This window comes from Phodopus roborovskii, unplaced genomic scaffold, assembly GCF_943737965.1.
Source record: "Phodopus roborovskii unplaced genomic scaffold, PHOROB, whole genome shotgun sequence".
Classification (NCBI taxonomy): Eukaryota; Metazoa; Chordata; class Mammalia; order Rodentia; family Cricetidae; genus Phodopus; species Phodopus roborovskii.
In genome coordinates, this window is record NW_026125546.1 from 1056090 (window position 1) to 1080696 (window position 24607).

Consider the following 24607-nt stretch of genomic DNA (forward strand, 5'->3'; position numbering starts at 1 on the left):
AGTCATGTCCCTGAGGATTCCCAGAGCAGTAAAAATTTAGAAGCTAAATGTTTAACTTTGCAGAATGTTTAACTTTCCTGCACTAGACAAAGCAAGACTGGGAGAGGCAAACTTCCTTGTTCACTAAACACTCAGCCCAGAAATTGAGAGATCACACATGCAATTGTGGACTTTGCACTGTTGGATATATAAACTTCACAAGCCAAAAATAGGCCCTGATCCTGATCCAAGAGCCTCCAGTTCTAACGACAAACGTATGGTGGCTAAAGCCTTTCAAATGTTAGGTTTCTTTCTTTGTCCTTCTGCCTGTGGCTGAGCCAGGTTAAGTCTGTGTGAACTGGGGAGAAGAAACACATTGCCTCTTTAGGGTTTGTAGAGGCATCAAGGAAGGTACTAAATAACCAGTCTGGTTAGGTCTTAGAATCCTCCAGGGGGCACCAGAACATTCCAGTGCAGTTGAACATATTTCATTAAATCCAGAGAAGCTAACTGTGTTGCTTTATTATAATAGGTTCCCTATGGTAACTTTTTTCAGTTTTGTTGACATTTCTACTCCTGGGTTCCCTTTTACAGCATTTTTTTAGTCTATAGAATATTTCTGTGTCTGACGCAGAGGAGAAAGGAAAAAGTTCATCCCTTGGATGAGATCTACGACCCTGGAGCCATGTCTCCTCTGGGCAAACACAAAGGCTTTCAGCCTGCTCTGAGGAAAGGATTCTCCAAATGTCCCTAATCTTCCTGGGGAGAAAAAGTTGAGGAAACCGAGAATTCCATTCCCATTCCAGCCTAATGCTGCACTTAAGTTACCCTGTTATTATCATTATTAATAATAAACACGGTGACGTCAGGCAGGCATTCGTGATAGATTTTTTTATATGAATTTTGTGCAAAAGTAAGGGGTTGCCAGGCTACTGCATAATATTACTCAGTTCTGGTCCAGGAGTACAGAATTCCAGCAGGCCTCCCGAGCCTGTCCCTCCAATTAGTGGCTACTTCATTACAAATAAAGAACCCTCATTACTGTGGGCCTTCAAGTGAAATAGGATCCCGTACCTCTTGAAATCCGTCTTTCTAAGTACAGACAGTTCCCAACTTACAAACAATCCACTTTAGAACCACCAAGGCATTCAGAAGCTGCGGGAGCCTCCTGCAGCTGCTGCCCGGGCCCCCTGCCCAGCCCCCCTGCCCCGCCCCCGCCTGCTCTCCTGGTCTGCTCAAGGCAGAGCTGCCCACCCCCCTGCAGAGCCAGCTGCCCACCTGCCCTTCTGACTGCAGCTCTAGCTGGGGGTTCAGGGAGGCCTCTGAGCTACCGCTGGTTTTACAGTTGAGCTCAGCTCTGGGGTAAATAAGCTTTTGTGGCCTGGCCTGGGAACCGAACCACCATTTAAAAAGGGGAGGGGGGTGCAGACATCCATGGGAAAATGTATTTTGCATCCCCAACACCCAGCTGACAAACACAAGAATAACTGAGAGCTGTGTTCTGGCTCCTCACAGGGGCAGGAGGAGAAGGATCCTCCTGTCCTGTGTTCTGGGTCCAGCTCTAGCTCTGCCGGGTGTCACCAAACCCTTTAATCCCTGTGGATCTCACATCAACTGTCGAACAATAGCATTGGTGTAAATACATCCTAAGCCTCTGTCTGGTATAATGACTTCAGTTGATCAGGCTCTACTCTCATTTCTTTCTCCCTTTCATTCCTTCCTCCATCCATCCATTCAGAGACATTTTACTCAAAGCCCTTGCATTGTGCCAGATTCTGGGCTTAGTGTTGAGGATACAGTCAAACAAGCCCGATCCCAGCCCTCAATGGGTTCAGTGTTCCGAGGGAGAGACACATGTCTAAGCAAATGCTTATGAACCGAGTGCCGTGATTGAGATGAGTACTGGCTACTGTGGCTCATTCACTCTGGTTTTTATTTTAATCATCTCTTCTCCCCAGTTATCGAAATGGATTCACTGGGAAGCCAGGCTTCTGCATCTGGCCTTAAAGCAGTTTGGCTTAGGCTCCTGGCCCTCCTCCCTGTATCATTGAGAAAGCAAATGTAGGCGTTCTTTCCACCAAGTTACAAGTACTTCCTGCCCTGGGGAAGCACAGCATCAAGGCCCTTCCTCCCCAGGACCTTCCTTTCCCTAAAAAAAGAAAAAATACAGGATTGTCTTTGAATTGACATCTGGATTACCAGCAACCTTGGTTCACACTTGTAATCCCAACGCTTCAGAGGTGAGGCAACAGGATTGCACTGAGTAGAGGCTGGCTTGGAGGTTCAATTTCTGGAGCCAACTTGGGCTTCAGAGTGAAACCCTATGTCAAATAATATCAACACATTTCTGTATCCCTGAAATGCTTTTAGATGTGTACACATCACCTGGTACCCATTTGAATCTCTGTCTACCAAAAATTCCTGCTGGTTTCCTATACCTATTCCTTACTCACTGTTAAAAAAATAATATACCTATGTGTGATTCTAACAGGTCCATCTATCATTCGGAGGTGACATTACACAGGGAAGAAGGTTCAGATTCTGACCTTGTGCCTTGAAATTATGTCATTATGGAAGTTCCTGAACCAGGGAGTGGCCCCCAGGGAGTGGCTTGAGGGGAAAATGGCTTTGGGAGCCCCATGTAGGGTGCTTTAACCAAAGACAAGGGAAGACCTGTCAGAGAGACTTTGTAGGTAGAGGTAATAGAAGCGTAGAACCCAGTGAAATGTGTCATTATCGTTACAAAGTGATACAACTTACATGTCCATCAATACAAGTGGTTTGGTAATGATAACTACAAACCATGCCTCAATGGATGGATGGGCACGTAGGTAGACAGATCGATTGATGGATGGATTAGATAGATAAATGATAGGTGGATAAATTTAATCAGACAATTTTGCTTTTCATGTTCTACTTTAGTCTGTTCTGTGCTTTAATTAAATGTGTGGTATATGTGAGTTTGTGCACAAGAGTGCAGCTTCCCCAGAGGCCGGAAGAGGGTGGCAGATTCCCGGGAGCCAGCCTTACTGGTAATTGTGAGACCCCTGATGTTGGTGCTGGGCAAATTCAGATCCTCTATGAAAGCAGGAGGTACTCTTAACCACTGAGCCATCTCTCCAGCCCATCTGTTCAAGTTTGATTCTGAGCTAATTCAAATTTTTAAAACTAGAACACAAAAGGTTTTATAAACCCCCTTTTCTCCTGCTCTTTTTCTTTTGTATCCTAAATATAGTTAATCCAAAATAATGTTAACATAGGCATGGAGATCTCTTTCATCCCCCTTCGTTGTGTCCTGAACTCCTAGGCACACAGGTTTTAATCCACAGTAGGTCATTAGCTCTTTATTTCAAGTGTGAATTATTCTTGCAGCACTAAATGTATTCTAGAGGGATTATGTATAAGTGAGTGGCCTGGGAAGTGAGAAAGCTATCTTGTGACTTTTAACTGTAATGTATTTCCCCAAGGAGTATGGTTAAAGCAACCCCCCACTTCCAGCCTTTGAGGTTCTACTTCTCAACAAAATGACTAGTTGCATGAATCCAACTGTTATTTTGAATTCTGTTGAATGCACTGTGTCTTATTGACATAAAGTTTAGCTCAGCTAGTATGCTTGCCCTCTCTCTCTAGTCCTCCTGGAGCCAGAAAATATATACATCTATAACCAAATGGAATGAGGCATGCATTTCCCTGGGAAAGCAAGCATTCAAAGTGCACCTGAGCATTCTTCTGTTTGGGTTGTGCTGAAAGAATGTATGTTGATTCTAACTTTTGTTATGGAAGATAAAAAAAAAAAAAAAAACCCACAGATTTCTGAATTCAGGGAAGGCTAGAAAATTAACTAGCTCTTTTTATTTTGTTAGTAAAGAATAAAATACTCATGAGTAACTTTGTTAGTGATAGCAGCAGATTGCGAAAAATAAAGTTTTGTAAAGCTTACATTGATTCCCTTCTGAGGGTACTTTTTCAGTGCATCTTTGTGTTGTTTCTACCCACGTCTCTGATGTTCCCGTCAGTTTGGAAGTCCATTGAGAGTGAGGATCATGTCTTATGCAAGGCTCTTATATGCTTTTTATCTTTATAGCTACCTGTACAGTCAGGTGTGACTGCCTTTCATAGTGATAAATACAAGATCTTGCATATAACTCCACATAATAGCACCAAACATGACTTTCTAAGAGAGCTTCTCAAATAGATTTGTCTCTTATTTATCTTATTCTTATTTTCTAGTTTCTAATTTTGGTGATTCAGAAGAGTTGAATAATTTGCCAAGGGCTGCAAAGTTAGGGAGCCTCTGATCTGGGCATGGAAACCAGGCCTTTTATCCCCCAAAATTGATGCCCTTCTGCCCCAGCATGTTGCCATCGGGGTTAATAACCATTGATAGCATATTTGAAATTGTATCAACATAATTCTACATACACCTTCACCTTCTTCTAACATGCAGCAGACTATTTGTGATGGTTTCCAAGCAGTATTGATTGAGTAAAACACAAAAGACTTCTGGGGTGATGAAAATATTCTGCATGTGTTTCTGAGTGGTAGACTAGGGTGTGTATGTATGCATATTTAAAAGTACATGGAGCTGTAAATGCCATAGTTGTTCTTGCATAGAGTTACACCTCAGTAAGAACAGATTAAAAATAGATGAAGATGTGAAACAGTATAATAAGATGAGTTTAAAGTAGAAATCCTCAGAAAAGGACCTTGTGTCTTTGGTGTTTCCTTAAGCAGCATTTTTATTTCTCCATTATTTTACACATATGTCTTCTAGACTTAATATTAAAAGGCCATGCATGTCTCTATATAGTGTAGAAAAGGCACTCCTGCTTCCCAAAGAATATATGCTTAGCATTTGGAAGCAAGTTTGTAGAGCCAGAGGAACACCCTAAGAACATCAGAAGTTCACTAGGAAGATATCAAGGACTTCTCAATTGCAAAATTGTGGTAAAAGAAAACACTCGACAATTTTCTAGCAGTTTCATTGTTTTGGGTTCTTACTTATACATCATCTCCAAATAGTTATACAATATTTCTAATTTTCAGTCACATTAAAATGAATGTGGAAAGACCTTGAACACTTCAGTGATTTTTGATACTTCATTAATCTCCAGATACTACTGATAGCATTCTTGTTGATCAAGCAAAGGGTAATAAAAATAAGTCTTTGGCTAGTTGTCATTTTTTTTTTTATAGCACTGTTCAATTCTAACCCACTTTCAATGTTATATCTAGAAGTCATTTTATTGCCTCTTATTCCTATCCATACATTGTTAGGATAATCTAGGCTTGATTATACTGCAGAGATACCCAAAATAGTCCAGGGAAGGTGTCTAGGTTAGCAGGGTATCTTTCCATTAAAAATTCAAGGCACCCAGGCAAGCAATATAGCTTTGCAGTCCTAGACAATCACCTTCCATTGTTGACTGTATATGACAATCCCAATCCTCAGAAAAGGGAAAGAACACAAATCTCACAGGGCACACATGGAAATGATGTATGCCCCTCTGCCCATTCCACTGGAGAAACTCTGTCTCATAACCACACTTGTTTGGGGGAGACTCTAGAAAGATACAGAAGAGGGATTGGATTTCAGAGAGCAGCTAGCTGCCTCAGTCACAAGGGCACTTTCTCATCCCAGTGAGAGGCTGGTGTTGTTAAGCCTGTGCTGACAAAGGAGTGATTGCTGATCAGAATGTTACAGATTGAGCATGGACAAATGATGCAACCCAAGTGTGCCAAGACCGCTCATCTAGATCTAACTGAACTGTAACCATTTCCATCAGGACGTGGCTAAGAATTGCTACATACCTATCCCTATTCCTCATATTCCTCCAAGGAGATAATCCACAGAGAATGAAGCCCCACCCACCCACCCATGAAAACATGTTCTGAAGAGCAGTTTACTGTCTTGTAATTGGATGTGTATGTGAGAGTGACTGGCCATCAATAAGCATAGTAAAAGTGTACTGCAACGTGCAGGCAGGTTTGGTGTGTGCAGCCAAGAAGTATAATCAAATTATTAACTTTTCACAAAACCCACAGATATGAATAAATCATTGAAACAAAAGAGCAAAAAGGAATAATGCCATCATTTTTAAAACTCTTGTTGAAGGCCTGTGACATGGCTCAGCAGGTAAAGATGCTTTTCCTATAAGCCTAGGGACGTGAGTTCCATCCCTGGAACCCACAGAAAAGTAGAAGGAGAATATAGACTCTACAGAGCTGTCCCCTGACTTCTATATGTGCACGTGTCATATCCCCCACTGATCACACACACTGATTTTTTTTAAAAATTTGTTTAAACTTGCAAAAGATCCCAAGGAATATGGATAGGATAAAAAGGAAGTATTGGTTTCTGCCATCTGCCCATTTGTATGCTTCTCGGGTTAGAAAGAAATTGATAAAGCTGGTACTCTGCCCTTAGTCTTGTGACCCAAGTTAATACTTCCACTAATGACCTGAAAGAGGAAGTGAATCCAGTCAGTTAGTTTTCTGATGACAGAATTGGTTTCTTAAGTTAAAAACAGAAAACAGAAAAAAAAAAAAAAAAAAAAAAAAAAAAAAAGGTCACCAGCTGAGTAAACATGAACAGCATCAATCGATCTGAAACGTAGCTGCATATTATGAATTGCATTATTTGGGATATGAGAGGTGGCTGTGTCAATTAATCCAAAGCATATCTGCATATTATGAATTATACGGCTTGGGATAGTTTAACTGCCCATATTTCAGCTTCTTGTACCTCTACCTCTGATCCTGTGTCTGAGGGTAGAATTGTATAGTGAGGACTGACAAACTTTTAATGTTAGACTGTTTCTTAACATAATCAGTTACAAAATGAGAAGGGAAAGCAGTCCCCAAAGTATTACCACCATCATTTGGGATCTGAGATTTGGCAAAATTAAGAGGGCCCAGTGATGTAGTGAAATAGACTTGGATTTTCACGTCCAGACCCCACCCCTGTCAGTTGAGTAAGGTTGGGCATATTGCCTCATGCTTCTAAACCCCATTTCCTTCTTCCTGACTGAAATAGTAGCAAATAGTATTACAGGGGTGTTCTACATTTCCATTCAGAGCGCATATGTGGATCAGTGAGTGTCACTGGGAGGGACAGGAGAGAATAGCAGTGTCTGAGGAAACCCGAATAGTCTCTCAACAAACCATGCATATCTGCCCTTTTGAAAATAATACTTAGCAGTGGGAACTTAGCAGCAGTCACTCCAGGAACCTCCCCATTTCCATTGTTGTTTCACATGCCTGCAAACTGCAAGGTATGTCATTTTGCCTTCATAAAATTGCTGAGCGTAACCTCCACCCTCACAAACCTTCTAAGCAGACGGGAGCTGGGCACACACGGGGAGTAACATTTTGATAGTAACAGTTCTTTGTGTGGGCTGTAGAGAAGGAGGAGCATTGCAGGAAGAGGTTCTCAAAAGAGCAGGACTTTGAGTGGAAGCATCAAAGGTAAGAACCATCTTGTGGACAGGAAGGAAGAATGTAACAAGGCTTTCTCTGTCCTGCCAGCCAGTTCCCAAATAATGACATGGAGACTTCTTACTAATTATGCAAGCTTGCCCTTAGCTTAGGCTCGTTCCTAACTAGCTCTTATAACTTAAATTAACCCATTTCTATTCATCTACACGCTGCCACATGGCTTGTGACATTTACCTCTCCTCCTCCATGTCCTGCTTCCTCTGCATCTGGCTGGTGACTCCCTCTTTCTTCTTCCCAGAGCTCTCTCTTGTCGGGAAGTCCTACCTATACTTCCTGCCTAGCAATTGGCGTTCAGCTCTTTATTATACCAATCACAGAAATACATCTTCACATGGGAAGGCTTCCCAGGGAGAGCAAATATGGGGGAAACAGAGGCAGATTTAGCCCACTGGGACTGGCAGGCAGTAAAGTATGATTTGGAGGTGTCTCAATCAGCCTGGGTCTAGTGAGGAGTTTGTGTTTCCAGGAAAGGAGAAAGATTCTGATGGGGTCATTCCTCTCTCTGCTGCAACCAGGCTGATTTTAGGCAAATCATTTTCTGCCTTTCACTCTCTTTTCTACCCTGAGGGAAGTACAATATTAAACGGTTGTAAAATGGTATACTCCAAGATGACTCTTCAACTCATGTCCTCCATTTGACTTTTGGTTAGGACTCAAATCACACTGGACCCTGGGCTCTGGGAAGAAGAGTAGAGAAGAAATTGGATGGATTTGTTTATTTGTTTTATTTTCATTTTTTCCATGAGTATCAGAAAATGTGCCTGAGTGAAAGTCACATGTCATGTTTTTACAAACACATGGGTGGGCTGAGTCGGTGGGGCTTTCTGATGGTCCAGATGGACACGAAACATTTGTCTAGTGGGAATAGTTTTCATGTGTGTGGAAACTTTGGCTAGAGGGTTCTATTTATTGTCCTATAAATTCAGCACATAACTGGAAACCTGACATTGTAGTGGCATATTCATTATTGCCAAGTTGTTAAAGGTCATAGTTCATGGCTGGGAGGAAATGAAATGACAGTCACATCTTCCTTATTGTGCCAAAAATACTGTTAATCCTTCCAGCTGCAACATGAAGCATGTACAGGTGACTTAACCATCTTCGCCACAGCAGGAAGCATGCACAGGTCCCTTCCTTTCCTCCTCTTTTCACTTCTTTATTGACTTCAACCTTCCCTCTCAGATCTACTTACACACCAAGCACCCCTGGTTGAATCAAAAGTCAGCTTGGCCAGCACATTCTATCCAGTTCTTTGTGGACATCTCCACATACCTTTGCAGCTCTGATTGTTTCTTAACCGAGGTTCTGAACATGACTAGCCCATACGTTGAGCTTTAACCACCATGCAGATTCTGAACCCCTAGTCTCCAATAGCAGTGTTACCTACTGCACCCCTCCACATCCTTACTCTCCTCCTAAAACCTCCTGTTATTTAATTCTTTGACATGTATTGGTTTATTGCACATGTGTGCAGAGGTCAGAGCAAAATAACTTGCAGAACTTGCCCCTTTACTTCCATTTTGTGTGGGTTTGGGGGGATTGAACTTGGGTCATGAAGCTTATGGAAAGCCCCTTGACCAGTTGATCCTCTACCAGTCCCTAAAACACTTTATTCCTCAAAATATTTCCTTGGCATTTAGTTGCAGTTTTCCCAACTATAATACTAGGCCACTGATGTTAAGAATGGATGTGTTTATTCTCTGCATTATGGAGAATATGTTGTTCTTTTTTGTGTGTTCTTGGAGAAAGTCCTATGCTATAATGTAAGAGACAGAGCATTTATACATATGTTCTAGTACATATATATATGTACTAGATCCATTACAAAAGCATGGAAAGGGGCCTGGAAGATGATTCTATGTGTTAAAAAGCACTTGCTATACAAATGCAAGGATCAGAGTTCAAATCCCTAAAACTCTTGTAAAGGCAGACACAGTGGCACACATCTGTTATCTCAGTGCTCTTGTAGCAAGACTAGAGGTAGAAAAATACAGTCCCCCAGCTTCTGGCAGGCCAGCTAATCTGGAGTGTGCAGTGGCAAGGTCCTGTCTCAAACAAGGTGGCAGGCAAGGAACAGCATCCAAGGTTTTCCTCTGACCTCCACACATACTCGGTGGACAGGTGGACATGTGGACAGATGTCACTCACTCTCTCTCTCTCTCTCTCTGTAAATATATATTACAGCCATTCATATAATTCATTCATTCATATAAGTATTATGTGCACATTTTCATAAAAAAATCTTTTAAAACTCATCCATTGAGTTTAAGGTGTTGTATATTTGTAGACAAATGTACACATTCATTCGTACGGGGTTAGAGCGATGAGGTGGGAAAATATACAGAATTACAGGGGATGACAAGTTCCCAAACAAACTACGTTTATTCCCCGTCTCAGCCTTTGCATTCACCATTCTTTCTGCGTGGAATTCTCTTCCTGCTTCATATCTGAGTAGTTCCTTCCTCGTTTCTTCCTGATTTCTTCTCCAATGTTATTTTTCCAGGAGACCCTGGTATAGCTACATCCTAGAGCAGCAACTAAAACCCATCTGCCCCCCACACTCTGCACTCATTGGCGTCTTGCACTTCTTTCATTCACACAGTAGACTGTGGTCAAGAAAGCAAACAATCAAATGTAGCCCTTCCCTCACCAGCCGCCTGGAACTTGTAAGTGTTCAATAACAATTCTTGGGAAGAAGAGACAAAAGAAGAGAGTTAAATAAATGTGAAGTTAGGAAAGCTGGTGATTAGCCTAGGCAGAAGTTCAAAAGCATTCAAGTAACAAAGTTGTCGCGGGTGTGAAGTGGAGCCTTGGAAAGTCAGGCCCACTACAGGGAACAGATGACTTGAATGCATTCTGTCTTCCTGCTTCATGTGCGATTGCATGTTTGCATGACTCAGGAATGACTAGCTTTCCCTCATATCCTGGAAAATCCTGGGGTGCACAGTTTGACAGGCAAAATAAGCAGGGAATTGGTTCAGGTATTCCCTATAAATTGTCAGTGAAGTCGCTTGGCTTTATATTGTTCATAAATCTCATTATGACCTCATAGACATGAGGTATATAGGCGTGTTTTCATCATTACCTGCATTAACTTCCTTGATGCTCAGATTAGCTCACCTTTGGCTACTGGGAAACTCTTCAGTCGATTCCTGATGTTTCTGCTATAACTCCAGTAATAGGCGTCCCTGTTTTCTAGTGCAGTGTATTTCTTGATCGTCTTCTATCCCTCCTGTCATAGCCCTGTAATCAGAAACTGGGTCAAGGAGCCTTATTTACTTGCATAGAGAGTTGCATTGCAGTTCATGGCTTGAACATTAGCCACTCTGCTTAGGCGGGTAATGTACAGAGCCAGAAAATACATTTCAGATGATTTCACCTTCTCACGAAAGCCAAGAAAGCAGAACCACTAGACCCCTGTTTTACTTTTATGGCCATCAAGGAAAAAAGTATTTAAACTGCATGGAGTAGAAACGCTGAAGGCCAGTGTGTGAAAGGGCTAATGTGTGGTAGTTGTATTCAGACACATTTAGTCACCAGATGTGTGCGAGCTGTGCCTCAGAACTCATGTCTGCAAGGACTGAAACACTGCCAGTGAGCTTTGAGAGCTCAGAGACGCCAGAAATAGCATGAGAAGCAAATACTGTCCTATTTTTACAAACTCGAGTTTGATACAGTAAATCCTACTGTGATGTTCAACCAAGCCTAAAACAGATTGCTGCATACAATAAGCACTGTATTGCCACAACCATATACAACTTAGGAAGGAAGTGTGATTGTCCAAGGAATTCACTCTGACTCTACATTAGGCAAACCATTTCTTCTCGCTGTATTTTGTATGTTTCATAGTCCTTTCTATCCATAAAAGTGGAATAAAATGCAGAAAAGTGTGCTGGAGACTGCCTCTTTTTTTGACTAAATGGAGTTTATATTTAATTTTTGGAGAACTTTAAACATAAATACTGCTGTCACTGGCATCACTCCTGGCCCCCTCATACTCTTCCTATTGTCCCCCTCCCAAAGTCATGACCTCTTTTCCTTTAAGATCCACTGTGTGCGTGCGTGCGTGCGTGTGTGTTGTGTAAAATGTGTCCTTGTCTTTGGTTAGGAATAAAAGTGTAGAGTCATGAACTGTCAGTATGAAGACACTGAGACACTACAAGGATACAAAGCATAGTAAATGTGGGCAACTCAGAGCTGACAGATTTGATAATTCATATAAAATGAGTAAGTCCCTTGAAACATTGAACACTACCAAGGCTTATGCAGTCAGACCACTTGGGATCTGACAACCTATATAGGAGCTCCTCCCTGTTAGACAACTTATTCTTCCAATCTTCACAACCACTAATTACTTGTAGCTCTTCATCTAGGGGTACAACCTTGTAGAATTTCCCCATCCACACTGTCTTGTCAACTGGTGATGTCATTATGCAGGTCTTGTTCCAGTAAACATATTGTCGAGACTCATGGGTTCATTTTCCCTGTCATGTCTGAGGAGGAAGACGGTATTATAAAAACAAGACTTACCTCTATGCTATCTATAAGGACCGCTTTCAATTGTGTGTACCAGACAAGTAATCTACCACTGAGTTAACACCTAGCCCCCAAATAAATTCCTAAAAATTTAAATCACAAAGAATGTTATCTGAAACTACAACAGAGCTAAGCTGTAAACCAGTTGCAAATATTTAACTGTGTCATCTCCCAAATAATTAGAAATGAAACAGTTTCTAGCCACATAGCCCATGGGTCCAAAGAACACATCACAGGGGAAATCAGAATGTATTCCAAGATAGAAGAAGGGAGATCACAACATACCAAGCTGAGTGGGATACACACAAAGTAATACTTTATAGGAGGGAGCTTGTACCATTAATGCTAACTTTAGACAATAATGGTGCCCTTGAGACAATAGGCTCCTTCGCAAAAATTAAAATAAATAAATAAACCTAGTCTACTGGAAGGAAAGAAAGGATTAAAGAGCTTAGACAAATGAAATTATAAATCAAAAACAATATAGAAAACCAAAAGCTGGCCTCTGGTCAGGTTGGTTAGTAATGAAAGAGAGAAGCCATGTATAGAGACAGCGAGATCCTACAGATGCGTACAGGAAGTCAGCATGGACAGGTTCAGGCCCACAAGGCCGATATTCACCCAAAATGGACCAATTCCTTGAAATACACAAGCAAAAACAATAGAGTGTCTGTTTACTAATATATCACAGGCTGCCCTACAATTTCTGATCCTCCTGCTTCTAGTGGGGGGGGGGCGTCTGAAAAGGCCATTTGAAGAAAAATGCATAGAAATATATCTCATTGATATAGATGATAAATTTATTAGAATCTTAGCAAAATAGCACTCAAAAGGCTGAGGCAAGATGATTGGGGGTTTGAGGGCAGCGTACGCTACATAGGAAACCCTGTCTTTTAAAAAGGAAAGAAAAGGAAATAGGCATGGGGTTTCCAGGGGCAACTTAATGGAATGTTCTACAATTGACTGAATGATGTTTATGTAACTCTAGGAATACAGTGAAAGTCGCTGAAGTTTACACTTTAAATAGTGGCCTATGTGCTATGTGGATTATAACTTAATAAAGCTGCAAAAAATATTAGTGGGTAAATTCCAACAGTACATAAAAGAGTGAAATAGCTTGACTGTGAAGGGTTACTAAGGAGTGGAGATCAGTTTGAAGTTGGTCAATTTAATCTGCTCTGTGAGGACACCAAAAGCAACAAATCAACACAGACAGGAAAATCACTTGCAACAATCCAGGTCCATTCCTGGCAAAAGTCCTCATCAAACAAAGGGCAGAGAAACGTGTACTCAGTGTGATAATAGGAACAGATGAAAACTCTACAATGAACGTGCTTGGCTACAAAAACTGCTCACTCTATAAAACCATGACTGAGACATATGTTTGCTCAATTCAGCTTCCATATCAATAGGAAAAGGCAAAACAAATCAATAATGGAAATAATTTTGCAAGGGAGAAGTTTATCTGTCTTTGTTTTCAAGCAACATCATCCAGATGGGGGTTCCTGTGAAGATATTTATAGAAAAAAAAAATCTAAGGAATATTAATGAACTAAGAGTTGAATTTAACAATGTCACAAGAAATAAGATAACACCACAATAATCAATTATATTTCTAGTAATAAGTGGCCATGAAAGTTTGTAGAAATTATAACACCATCAACAAAAAAAGAGTTAAAGGTCTGGAAAGATGGCTGTGGTTAAGAGAACTTGCTGTTCAAGAGGACATGGGTTCAGTGCCCAAGCGCCCACATAATGGCTCCCAAGCATCTGTAACTCCAATTCTGGGGAATCTGATACCCTTTTCTGACCTCTGTAGCAGTACTTTCTCTTCAGGACCACCAACCCGCAAATAATGAGATTTACTCTTAATTATGAAAGCTTGGCCATTAGCTTAAGCTGTCTCCACTAGCACTTATAACTTAAATTAACGTGCTTTTATTAATCTAATTCTTCCATGTGGCTTGGTTACCTCTGCTCTGGACTGTATGTCTCATCTCTTTCAATGTCTCCCTGGTATCTCCATGGGGTAATTTGTGTGCTTAAATTCCTCTTCCTCTTCCTCTCTCTGCAGAAATCCCACCTATCCTCTCCTTCCTAGCTATTGGTCATTCAGCTCCTTTTTACACCAATCACAGCAATATATCTTCAGACAGGGTACAAATGTCCCACAAGAGGCCTCACCGTATATTCCTACCTGGCTTGGGACTCATCACATAGAGCAGGCTGTCCTTAAACGTGCAGAGATCCATCTGCCTTTGCCTCTCCTCTGGAATGATGGGATTACAGGCATATCCTGGCTTGCACAGTTTTGTTTGTTTGTTTGGTTGGCTGGTTTGTTGGTTGGTTGGTGTTTTGGGTTTTTTTTTTTTTTTTCCCTCATGTGTATGAGCATGATGTTTGTGTAGGCCTGCAGGCCATGGCATATGTGTAGACAATGGATAACCTCATAGAATCCATTCTCTCCTTCCACCTTTATGTGGGTTCCAGGAATTGAACTGAGGTCACAAAGCTGAGCTATCTCACACACCTCAAAAGGTTTATTGTAGAAATCCTGAAGGCCCAGAAATAACCAAAATAATTGTGAAAAGAATAAAACCAGGTCTTGGCATGTAACTCAACAAGAGAACATATGGATAACATGTAGAAACCATAAATTATTCTCCGGCACACACACACAACCCAGAACAACAAGCAATGGGACACAGACTTCTTAAATGTAAGATTTACTATCACTGTGGTGTGGTGTTAGTATAAGAATCTTCACACACAAACAAAAGAAAGGGAATAGAAAACTCAGACTTGAACCCACATGTACATAGCTTACTGATTTTGCTGTGGGTACCAGAGTAGCGCAATAGGTGATTGGATCTTTAAAAATCAAACAGACACAAATGATACTGTAACAGTTATATGTCCACATTGCATACCACACACACACACACACACACACACAAACAATCAGCTTGAAGCCAGGCAGTATTGGTACATATCTTTAATCCCAGCACTTGGCAGGCAGAGACAGGTGGATCTCTATGAGTTCAAGAGCAGCCTGGCCTATAGAGCGAGTTCCAGGACAGCCAGAGCTACAAAGAAACTCTGTATCAGGAAGAAAAAAAAAAACCAAAAACCTTTAAATGGCTATAAATATAAATATAGTTCTTTTAAAAAGCATTAATTTTCTGGAAGACAGAAAGTTTTGAGCTAGGGAGATTTGTTAAGGCTCAAAGAACACAAACCAGAAAAGAAAACTTGGTAAATTGGACTTCATCAAAAGTGAAACCTTTCTTTTCGAAAGACTATTAAGAAACGAAAGGCAATTTCAGACTTGAAGAAAGTATTTTCAAAGTTCTATCTGATAATGACAAGTATTCAGAACACATGAAGGACTCTTGTTACTCGGTAATCAGAAGACAAGCCCAATTTTTAAAACTAGGCAAAAGCTCTGAATAGACATGTTACTAAAATTATATAAGATAAGTAAAATTGAAAAGTTCAACGACATTAGTCATCAGAGAAATGCAAATTAGAGTCACAATAACTATGACTACCTCTCCAATTGCAAAAAAAAAAAAAAAAAAAAAAATGCAGAGAGATTGTAACAATCAAAAATAGAAAGGGATCATTATCATGAAACTTTTGGAGTCTTTCATAAGAATTTCCAAAAGGCAACTGTGAACAACCTAGGTTATTACTGCTGGCCAGATCCAGGATACAGGGAGCCATCTTGAATTCATTAAGACAAAGGAGAGATCTGGTTAGAGAGCTCTTATCTTCTCCATACCTCCCCTGTCCCCTTTTGGTCTTTAAAAAATGTGTGTGTTTGTGGGTGTCTGTGTGTGTGTGTGTGTGTGTGTTTATCTCTGTGTGTTTATCTGTAGTGTGGTATGTGTATGTGCATACATATGGGTTGGTGTACATCTGTGGTATGATGTGTATGTGTACCTGTGATGTAGGGGTGTGTATATGTGTATCTGTGTGTATGTATGTCTGTGGTGTGGGGTGTGTGTATGTGGGATACACATGTATGCATACAAGTGTGTGTCTGTGGTGTGTATATATGTGTATCTGTGGTATGGTATATATGTGTATGTATCTGTGGTGGGGTGGGGTGTATGTGGGGTATGTGTGTGTTTACATGTGTGTATCTGAGGTGTGTGTGTGTGTATGTGTGTGTGCATATGGGATGTATGTATGTTATATCTGTGATGTGTGTACCCTGTAGTGTGGGAGTATATGTGTGTGTGGGTGTGGAGGAGGGCTATGTATCTGTGGTGTGGTGTGTGTGTATGTATGTATATGTGTATGTGCAGTTTGGGGTTGTATCTTTGGAGTGGTGTGTGTAAGACTGAAAACTGAATGAGCACTGAGCTCCCTATAGTGTCTCTAGTGTTGGGATTAAAGGTGTGAGCTCTGTTTCTCTTTTAGACTGATGCACTCTCATGTAGCCCAGGGTGGCCTTGAACTCACAGAGCTCCAGCTGCCTCTGTCTGAGTCCTAGGATTAAAGGTGTGTGCCACCACTGCCCAGCTAATATGGCTGTGGCTAGATTTGCATTCTGTTCTCCAGGCAAGCTTCATTAGATCATAAGCAATATACTACCACAGTGGTGAGTGTGTGTTGGGGGGGGGTGTGCAAACATACACATTGTGTACTGTGTGTGTAAATATATATTATATATATAATAATGCACTTGCATGTGCAGGTGTGGGTGTTAGGCCCATGCATGTGGAAGGCAAAGACACCAGATACCATTCTCTGTTTCCTTCTACCATGTTACCTGGAGGCAGGGTCTCTTTCTGAACTCAAAGCTCTCATTTTGGTTAGGCTGACTGCCCTGCCAACACACAAGTGCTGAGTTACATGTAGCCATGGTTTATGTGTAGGTACTGGGATTCAAACTCATGACTACAAAGCACACTCAACTGAGCCAACTCCCCACTGCCTCCCTTTTTTCTGTTCTGCTTTTCTTTGCACATCATCAGGAACTCGGATGTCAGGACTTCCTGCCCTTAGAACTTTGCCATTAGAGACAAATTGAGATTAATTTTCTCTTGTTTCAAGTTCTAAATCCTAAGAAAGGGATCTGGTCCTTCCAGCTGAGCCCACCGTGGTGCATTATGATGGATCTGACTTGGTTTAAAATACTGTGATGTTTAGCGTTGTCAGTGGACAGAATCTAGAAACACCAGGGAGTTGGGCCACTGGCCATGCCTGTAGGAGGGTTATCTCCGTTAATTGCTATGGGAAAACCCATCTTCAGCCGTTCCTTGAGCAGGGGATTCTCAACTATGTAAAATAGAGAAAGCAAGGTGAATGCCAGCATGTATTCATCCTTCACTGTTCCCTGATTATGGGTGTGATATGACTAGCTGCTTCAAGGACCCACTGCCTTGACTTCTCTGCCATGGACTGTATCTTGAACCATGAACTGAAATACACTTTTTTCTTCATTAATGGCTTTTTGTCAGCATTTTATAACAGCAATGGGAAAAGAAACTAAGTCAGAAATTGCAACTGAGAAGTGAGAGCTGTTGCTCTGTTTAACCTGGCCGTGTGATTCTTAGACCTGGAATTTTTTTTTTTTTTTTTTTTTTTTTTGGCTGAAATGCAAAGGGGTTTGCGATGTTGAGTTAGGAAAGTCACTGAATCCAGTACACAGAGCTCAATAGACCATTCTGGTGGGAGCCTAGAAGACAAGGGTGCCAAAAGAATGACAGACGGTCGAGGCCTGCATCGTGAGGGTTTGGTGGGGGACAAGAACTCCATCAGAAATCAGAATGGAAAGCCTATTTTGCAGAATTTGGGCAAGAATTTTGTTTGTTCATTCTCTCTGTGTGTGAGGTGTTGAGTGAGGTTGAATTTAAAGACGACGAATTAATTCGTTTTGGAGGAGGAAACATGTATGATCAGACTTAAAGTTTCTTAGGAAGAAGAGTGCTGGCCGCTGTAGCAGTTGAAGAGATTAGCACTACCAAAGAGAAACTTGGCCTTCTGCAATGGACAATGGTAAATACTTTCAAGGAAACACCCCCCCCCCCCACATCAAAGGACTGCGCTTGCAAAGATTTGTGTGAAAAAAGAAGGCTGAACTGAGAATGGGGACAGTAGTGGGGGAGGGGTTTCCACTCCTTTACAGCACCTGCCTAGGAGAGAGTCTCCCTAGACTCAGCACACCCAGGCTGATGTACCTGGGGAAAGGAGTCTATCCCAAGGTGGCTGCGGAGCTTGGGTCCTTTATCCATATAGCACTGGCTTTAAAGGCATAAAAGGCGAAGAACTGCAGTGACCGGACAGAGCTGCTGAGGCCAGGCAACTATAGCAGGGTCCCAGTCCCTGCACGGAAGCCCTGAGAGGCCATTGCCTGAAGCATCTGAAGCAGTGAAGGTAACACGTAAATTGAAATGAAGACTCTAGGATATCGGAGATGCTTGGACTATGGCTCATATACAGAAGAGAGCGGTAGGCACAGCACAGAACTTCCCACATGTACTTTTTCCTCAAGGCCTCTTTTGTCTTTTGAATCATTCTTGGGTCAGCATACTGTCACACTGTTTTGTTTTGTTTCTTTCTTTCTTTCTTTCTTTCTTTCTTTTTTTTTTTTTTTTTTTTTGAGGCTGTCCTGGAACTGGCTCTTGTAGACCAGGCTGGTCTCAAACTCATAGAGATCCTTCTGTCTCTACCACCTGAGTGCTGGGATCAAAGGCGTGCACCACCAACCGCCAGGCTGAGCACAGTTTTCTATACCCAGCCTTATCACCCAAGTCTAAAGCTCTGTCATCATTCTTATCCTTATCCACCTTCAGCTCTCTGCTCCCAACTGCCTGCACACTGCACCAAGTGATCTTTCCAAACTGAAAATAGAGTCCTGGCTCCGCCTTGATCAAAAGCCTCCAAGGTTTATCCACCATGTCTAGGTCAACAACTAAAAATTCTAAGTGTACAAAAATAAGTCTGCCAGGGTATGACCTGACCTTCTCCTGCCTCATCTCATAGCCCATTGCTACATAGTCTCAGCAGCCCAGTTATGCTCATCCACTACCCATCTATGGCCTGCCTTAGTGCGTCATTTTTAGGGCCTTTTCATATCCTACCCACCCAACACCCACCCCACCTTGCAGCTAGAGTACACACTGGAAACCACACTCAATATAGTGTGTGTGTGTGTTTGTGTGTGTGTGTGTGTGAGAGAGACAGAGAGAGAGAGAGAGAGAGAGAGTCAGAATTACTTCCAGAAAAATAATCTGAAAATAAGAGTGCAGTTGTTTTCTTTTGTACTGAAAGGAAATAAAACCCTTAGAAAACAACAGAAGGATGCTCTGGTTACTTGGTTGTGGGGTAACATGAAGCCCTTACTCCACTGGCTAGCAAAACCAGAATGAACTTTACCCTGCTTAGTTCAAGTTGGGGCTAACAGGTAGAATTTCACGTAAGAAGGAGTGAGTACAGAGATGTGCCTTGTAGTTTTAGCAGTGGAGACATGGCCACTTTCTGGGGTAAATTGAATTTCTGTGGCTGGGGAAAGACAAGACCCAGATTAAAGAGGGTCTAATATGCATAATAACTTCCGAAGTTTGGGAAATAAGAAGAGAAAGGTGGGGTGACAGGAACGAAATGAAGAAAATAAACAAAGAGTGCATTTATTTGAGTGAAAAAAAAAATTAAAGAGCCTTGAAAACCACAGGGGCTCCTCAAGATGTTTATGTAATTGAATTGAATTTATATGGGATGGAGAGGAATGATAATGAAAACATTTTTCACTCAAGTGCATTGAAGGCATGTGGAATTGCCTTCGCAGTGGTGGTCTATGCTTTGCTGGTCCTTGGAGTTATGTCCTCGGCTAGGCTAAAAGTGTGTTTCAGAGAACAGACATGGGACACAGACTATTTAACAAATTGTCCTGGATTCCAAACGCCCGGCAGTACCATATCTCCTTGTTTGGCATGGAAAGGGTGTAGCATTTGGGAACTCAGCAGTGCATTAAGTGTTTTAATAATCATTGTTGACACACAAAGCATATGGCCTCTCAGAACTCACTGGGTCAAAAGCGAAATCCTCTCCATTTCTAAATTTACCCCTCAAAATCCAAATGAAATCATCTCAAACTGGTATAAGCCAGGGACACAAACTCTCATAGAATGTGAGTAACTGATCATATAAAGAAGAAATCAAAATTTGTACCAAGAAAGAAGTCAAATTTGCATCTTATTAGAAAAATCCAGAACTCCCATATAAATAACTCAGCATTCTGAGTACCTTAGATTGCTTAGTATTGGCTTCTTCTAAGAAAAGCACTCATTGCCTGTTTTCCTGCCTGTGTACATCAATAATCTGTGGTTATAATCATGCTGTGAAATAAAACCACCATAGCATTCAAGCACTCACAACAATAAACATTTCTTTATTGCTCATAAGTCTATGGTTAACAGGGTGTTTCCAGTCGGGGGAGGGGGTTACTCAACTGGTTGGTAGTCAGCTATGGGGCAGGGAAAGACTGTTAGTAATGGTTGAGCCCTCCTCCTCCTCCTTAAGTCTCTTCATGCCATGTGGCTCATTACCCCTCCAGCTGGCCAATCTGAGTGTGTTCTCATAGGCATCACAGAGAAGGCAGAGGGAAAGTGGAAACATGCTGGCATTCCCTTTTTCAAGTTTACAGTCTCCTTACATCTGTTAGTCTCTCATTGTCCAACACCAAGTCACATGGCCAAGCCCAATTTCAGAGTTAGAGGAGACTACAAAGTCACAGTGCAAAGTATAAGGAGATATAGGAAGGACACTTCTTGGGACTTTAATGCCATAATCCTTCAATGATGCCACCACCCAGCAGTGATAATGCCAACACTTTCCAATGACCTCCACCCCCAGCATGGTAACTCAGCTTCCAGAGACCCAGAACACTGTGGAGCCAAGAGTCTTTCTGTGCATCTCCAAACTTCTCCTCACTATGACTAGTTTAATTGCCTTGAGGAGACAGAGTTATTATTCTCATTCTACAAAACATATAATTTGTATAGTAAGCCTGTTACAAAATTATGATCATCACAATTCTTATCAAGGTGTTTTGGGAGTTAAAGATTGAATGTCCGCTCTGCTCATTTACCTAGAATTTTTAATGATGTTTTCTTCTGTAAGACAGAGAAGCCCTTCACTGGTCTTTCCTCACTTTAACTTCATAGAGGCTTGAATGTCTCTGAGACTTGCTTTTACTTTTGTAGGTTCAGACACAAGTACGCCTTGCAAAAAAAAACTTTGACAAATTGAAGATGGATGTGTGTCAGAAGGTGGATCTCCTTGGAGCAAGCAGATGCAATCTCTTATCTCACATGCTAGCAACGTACCAGGTAACAAAGTGATGTCTGTTTCAATGAACAAAGAATTGCCAGAGGCTTAGATGATGGGAAATGTGTATTTGGATGGAAAGAATGACCTGAGCATCACGAATTCTGAATGCATCCTATGCTCTGCTCTTTAAGGCCCTGCAGTTTAGTCAACAGTACCGTCACTGTGTGCTGTACACACAGTGGAATTTTCCATTTCCCTGCATTTGCTTAATGAATCCTATCTGCCTGGAATACCTTTCCTTACCTGTGCCTTTTCCAAACCCTGTTAGCACAATAACCTACCTGTCACATGTGCTTATTCGGCACACTTGGTTTTCTGTCTCTTAATACGAAGATCCTTCAGTGCAACCCTGCATCCATCACCAATGCTGTTGACCCCAAATGAGTGTGAAACACCAGATACTTGGGATGTGAAAATTGGAGGCTGCAAGATTTTACTGTATTTCCTAAACCTCTAGAAAAGCTGTTCTAAGCAGGGGGGAAACCCTTTTAAGAATGGTGGCACACACTTTTAATCCTAGCACTCAGGAGTGAGAGACAGATGGATCTCTGTGAGTTTGAGGCCAGCCTGGCCTACAGAGCAAGTCTCAGGTCATCTAGAGTCTCACCATTACCACTCCCCTTAAAAAAAAAATGAGGAAGAAATCAAATTATTTTTAAAATAAGATGAATGATTGACCCTGGGTTTTGGAGAATGAACTAAATGGGACAAGGAAGATGGAGAGGTGAGGCTCCCAGGTGTTAGGAGTAACCTAAGCATTGGTAGAAATTTAGTTGGATGACACACCAAGGTCTGAGTGACTTATTGGGACAAACAGGAATACAAAGATGAATGCAGATCAACTGAGCCAACCTGGAAAGTTACAGATAAAACAACTGTGTGCCAGGGTTTCAAGACATTGACGATTTGACCATCTTTCTTTACAGACTACCCTGCTCCACTTTTGGGAGAAAACCTCACACACCATGGCAGCCATCCACGAGAGCTTCAAAGGTTATCAACCATATGAATTCACGACACTAAAGGTGAGAGAGCCAAAGACCACTAGTAAGTCTGTGAAAGAGCACTTTTGTTTGGATTACAAGGCAAACCCATGGCTTATCACTATTCCCAGGCCCCTCCTGTTAGGGAGAGCTATGCCTCTGACTGGGCCTCTCATTAGAGATCATGACAATCCATACTTATTTACCATTGTTGAAGACAAGATTGCTCAAGAATGAGTAAGTAGTAACTTTTTAACATGTATAAAATCCGTGCTCTATACACGTTAGGTGCTCTACCACTGAGTTACATCCCTCGTTTTTAATTAATAAATCTGAATATATTCATCTAAGAAGTTATATTTCATTTCTTTCTTATTTTTGAAAATGATAACTTCATTCTGAAGTTACCTCCAAAATAGGACTGGAACTTTCCATTATAATATAGTAATATTTTCTAATTGAAAGAGCAACATTAAACTCAAGGATTCTTGCCTCAAAGAGGATTTGTGTCCAGTGTCTGATTCTCAGTATTGAAACTGGTTTGGAATTATCTTGCCCTAATGGTTACTAAAAATTAATGCACATCAAGATAAGAAAGTGATTTTCATTCCAGAAGGATTTGAAGAGTGACAGGAGAGACAGTGGCTACATTGTTGTTGGGTTGTATCTTTGAAAGAAAACTATCCGGCAAGAACTTGCAAAAGCAAACTATGAAATTGCTCACTTCTCCTTTTTAAGGCAATTTATAAGGGTCCACCTTGCTAATAAAACATTAAAAACCTATCTTGTTTTTTTTCCTTAAAATGCATATTTGCTTTTAAATATTTGTAAGTCACCTACAAGCCTATCAAAATACTGAGGTAGAAACTTTCAAAGACCTTGTGTGAAAGCGAAGGTCACAAGAGGGACCCAGGAGTGTCCACTTGGCCTGAGCGATATCTAAGCTGACTCCAGGAAGGACACGTGGCCATGGATTTGTTCCTCACAGTCCCTGACTTGTTGGTATTCATTGACATGCCTCGTGGTGAATGCACACCGAATATCCATGGTTTCGCTCCATCAACTATACATACTTACCAGGAGAGGCTTTTTATTTCTTACACATCCTGAGCATCTGTCATCCAGCTGAATGTCCTGTACACAGTCAGCAAGCAACCTCTGTCACACTGGCAATGTTACTGTTGGAAGCAGCTGCTTTTCTTCTTTGTGATTTACTGATGCTTTCAGCAGCTTAGAAAGTAGCCCTTCTGACCAAGGCAGATTAAATTCACAGCTCAAGCTACCCACAGTTCTTAGCCTGGCCTGAGCAGAGCACAGGCTTCGGAGCCATCACGATTGTTCTGTTGTTGTTGCTTTTCATTTTTCTTTTTTATAGTATTAAGTAATGAACCTAGGACCTCATGGATGCTAAAAAAAAATACCCTACTACTAACCTGTATTCCAAGCCCACATGTTTTAATCTGCATCCGGTACCAAAGGTTATCTGTGTGAGTTTACTGCACGTAAATGGCAGTATGAACTCATTAAACTGAAGTTGTGCCACAAACACAGAAGAACACAGTATACCCCTGGCTTACTGGACTGAGGAAAATATGCCACCCTACAGAAAGGATCATAATTTTTATGTTAGCGTATTTCTGAACATGAATTTAGTGAGAATTTGACAATTGTGATTTAGGACATAATTACAAGTATTTTTGGCAGACAGCTTTTATATCCCTTGACCCTCCCTTAAATTATAGTCTAAATAATAGTGCATAGCTTACTTACGATAAAATCTTGTAGGATAAATACATCTGTTAATATATAATGGTGTTACAGTCAAATTAATAATAAATATCCGGAAACCCAGCAAACAAGCTGTTCTTTAGTTAGCATGAAAAGAATAATGATACAGAATGATGCTGATCTAGGCTTTCAGTATGACACAAGCTGATAGTATGTGGACTCCCACTGGCGTTAATAGGATCCCATTATATACAGTTCATTATTTTTTATAGATAGACATTCTTGTGTATCAAATTGTATGCCATAAAATGTGAAAAGAAAATGTCTTATCCCCAGATCAGGTATGATGATACTGTTTGAATACCCAGAACTCTTGCATTAATATCCTTTTAAAACATTTGGTCTACACTTACAAAAGTTTTATTTCATCTAATAATTTTTAAAACCTGTAGTTTTAGAATGGCATGCTATATTGATAATTATATTTTGAACTATAGATAAATGTTTTCACAATTAATTTGTCCTCCAGGTTTACATCAACC

General features: G+C 41.1%; 1 protein-coding gene across 1 annotated transcript in view; it reads left to right on the top strand.

Annotated features, from left to right (window-relative positions):
- Positions 1-24607, top strand: part of Ica1 (islet cell autoantigen 1) — a 131600-nt gene that overhangs the window by 69843 nt on the left and 37150 nt on the right. Inside the window, exons 7-8 of the mRNA XM_051177120.1 lie at positions 21228-21353; positions 22281-22379. Coding sequence (XP_051033077.1) covers positions 21228-21353; positions 22281-22379 — 225 coding nt within the window. The remainder of the gene's footprint in view (positions 1-21227; positions 21354-22280; positions 22380-24607) is intronic.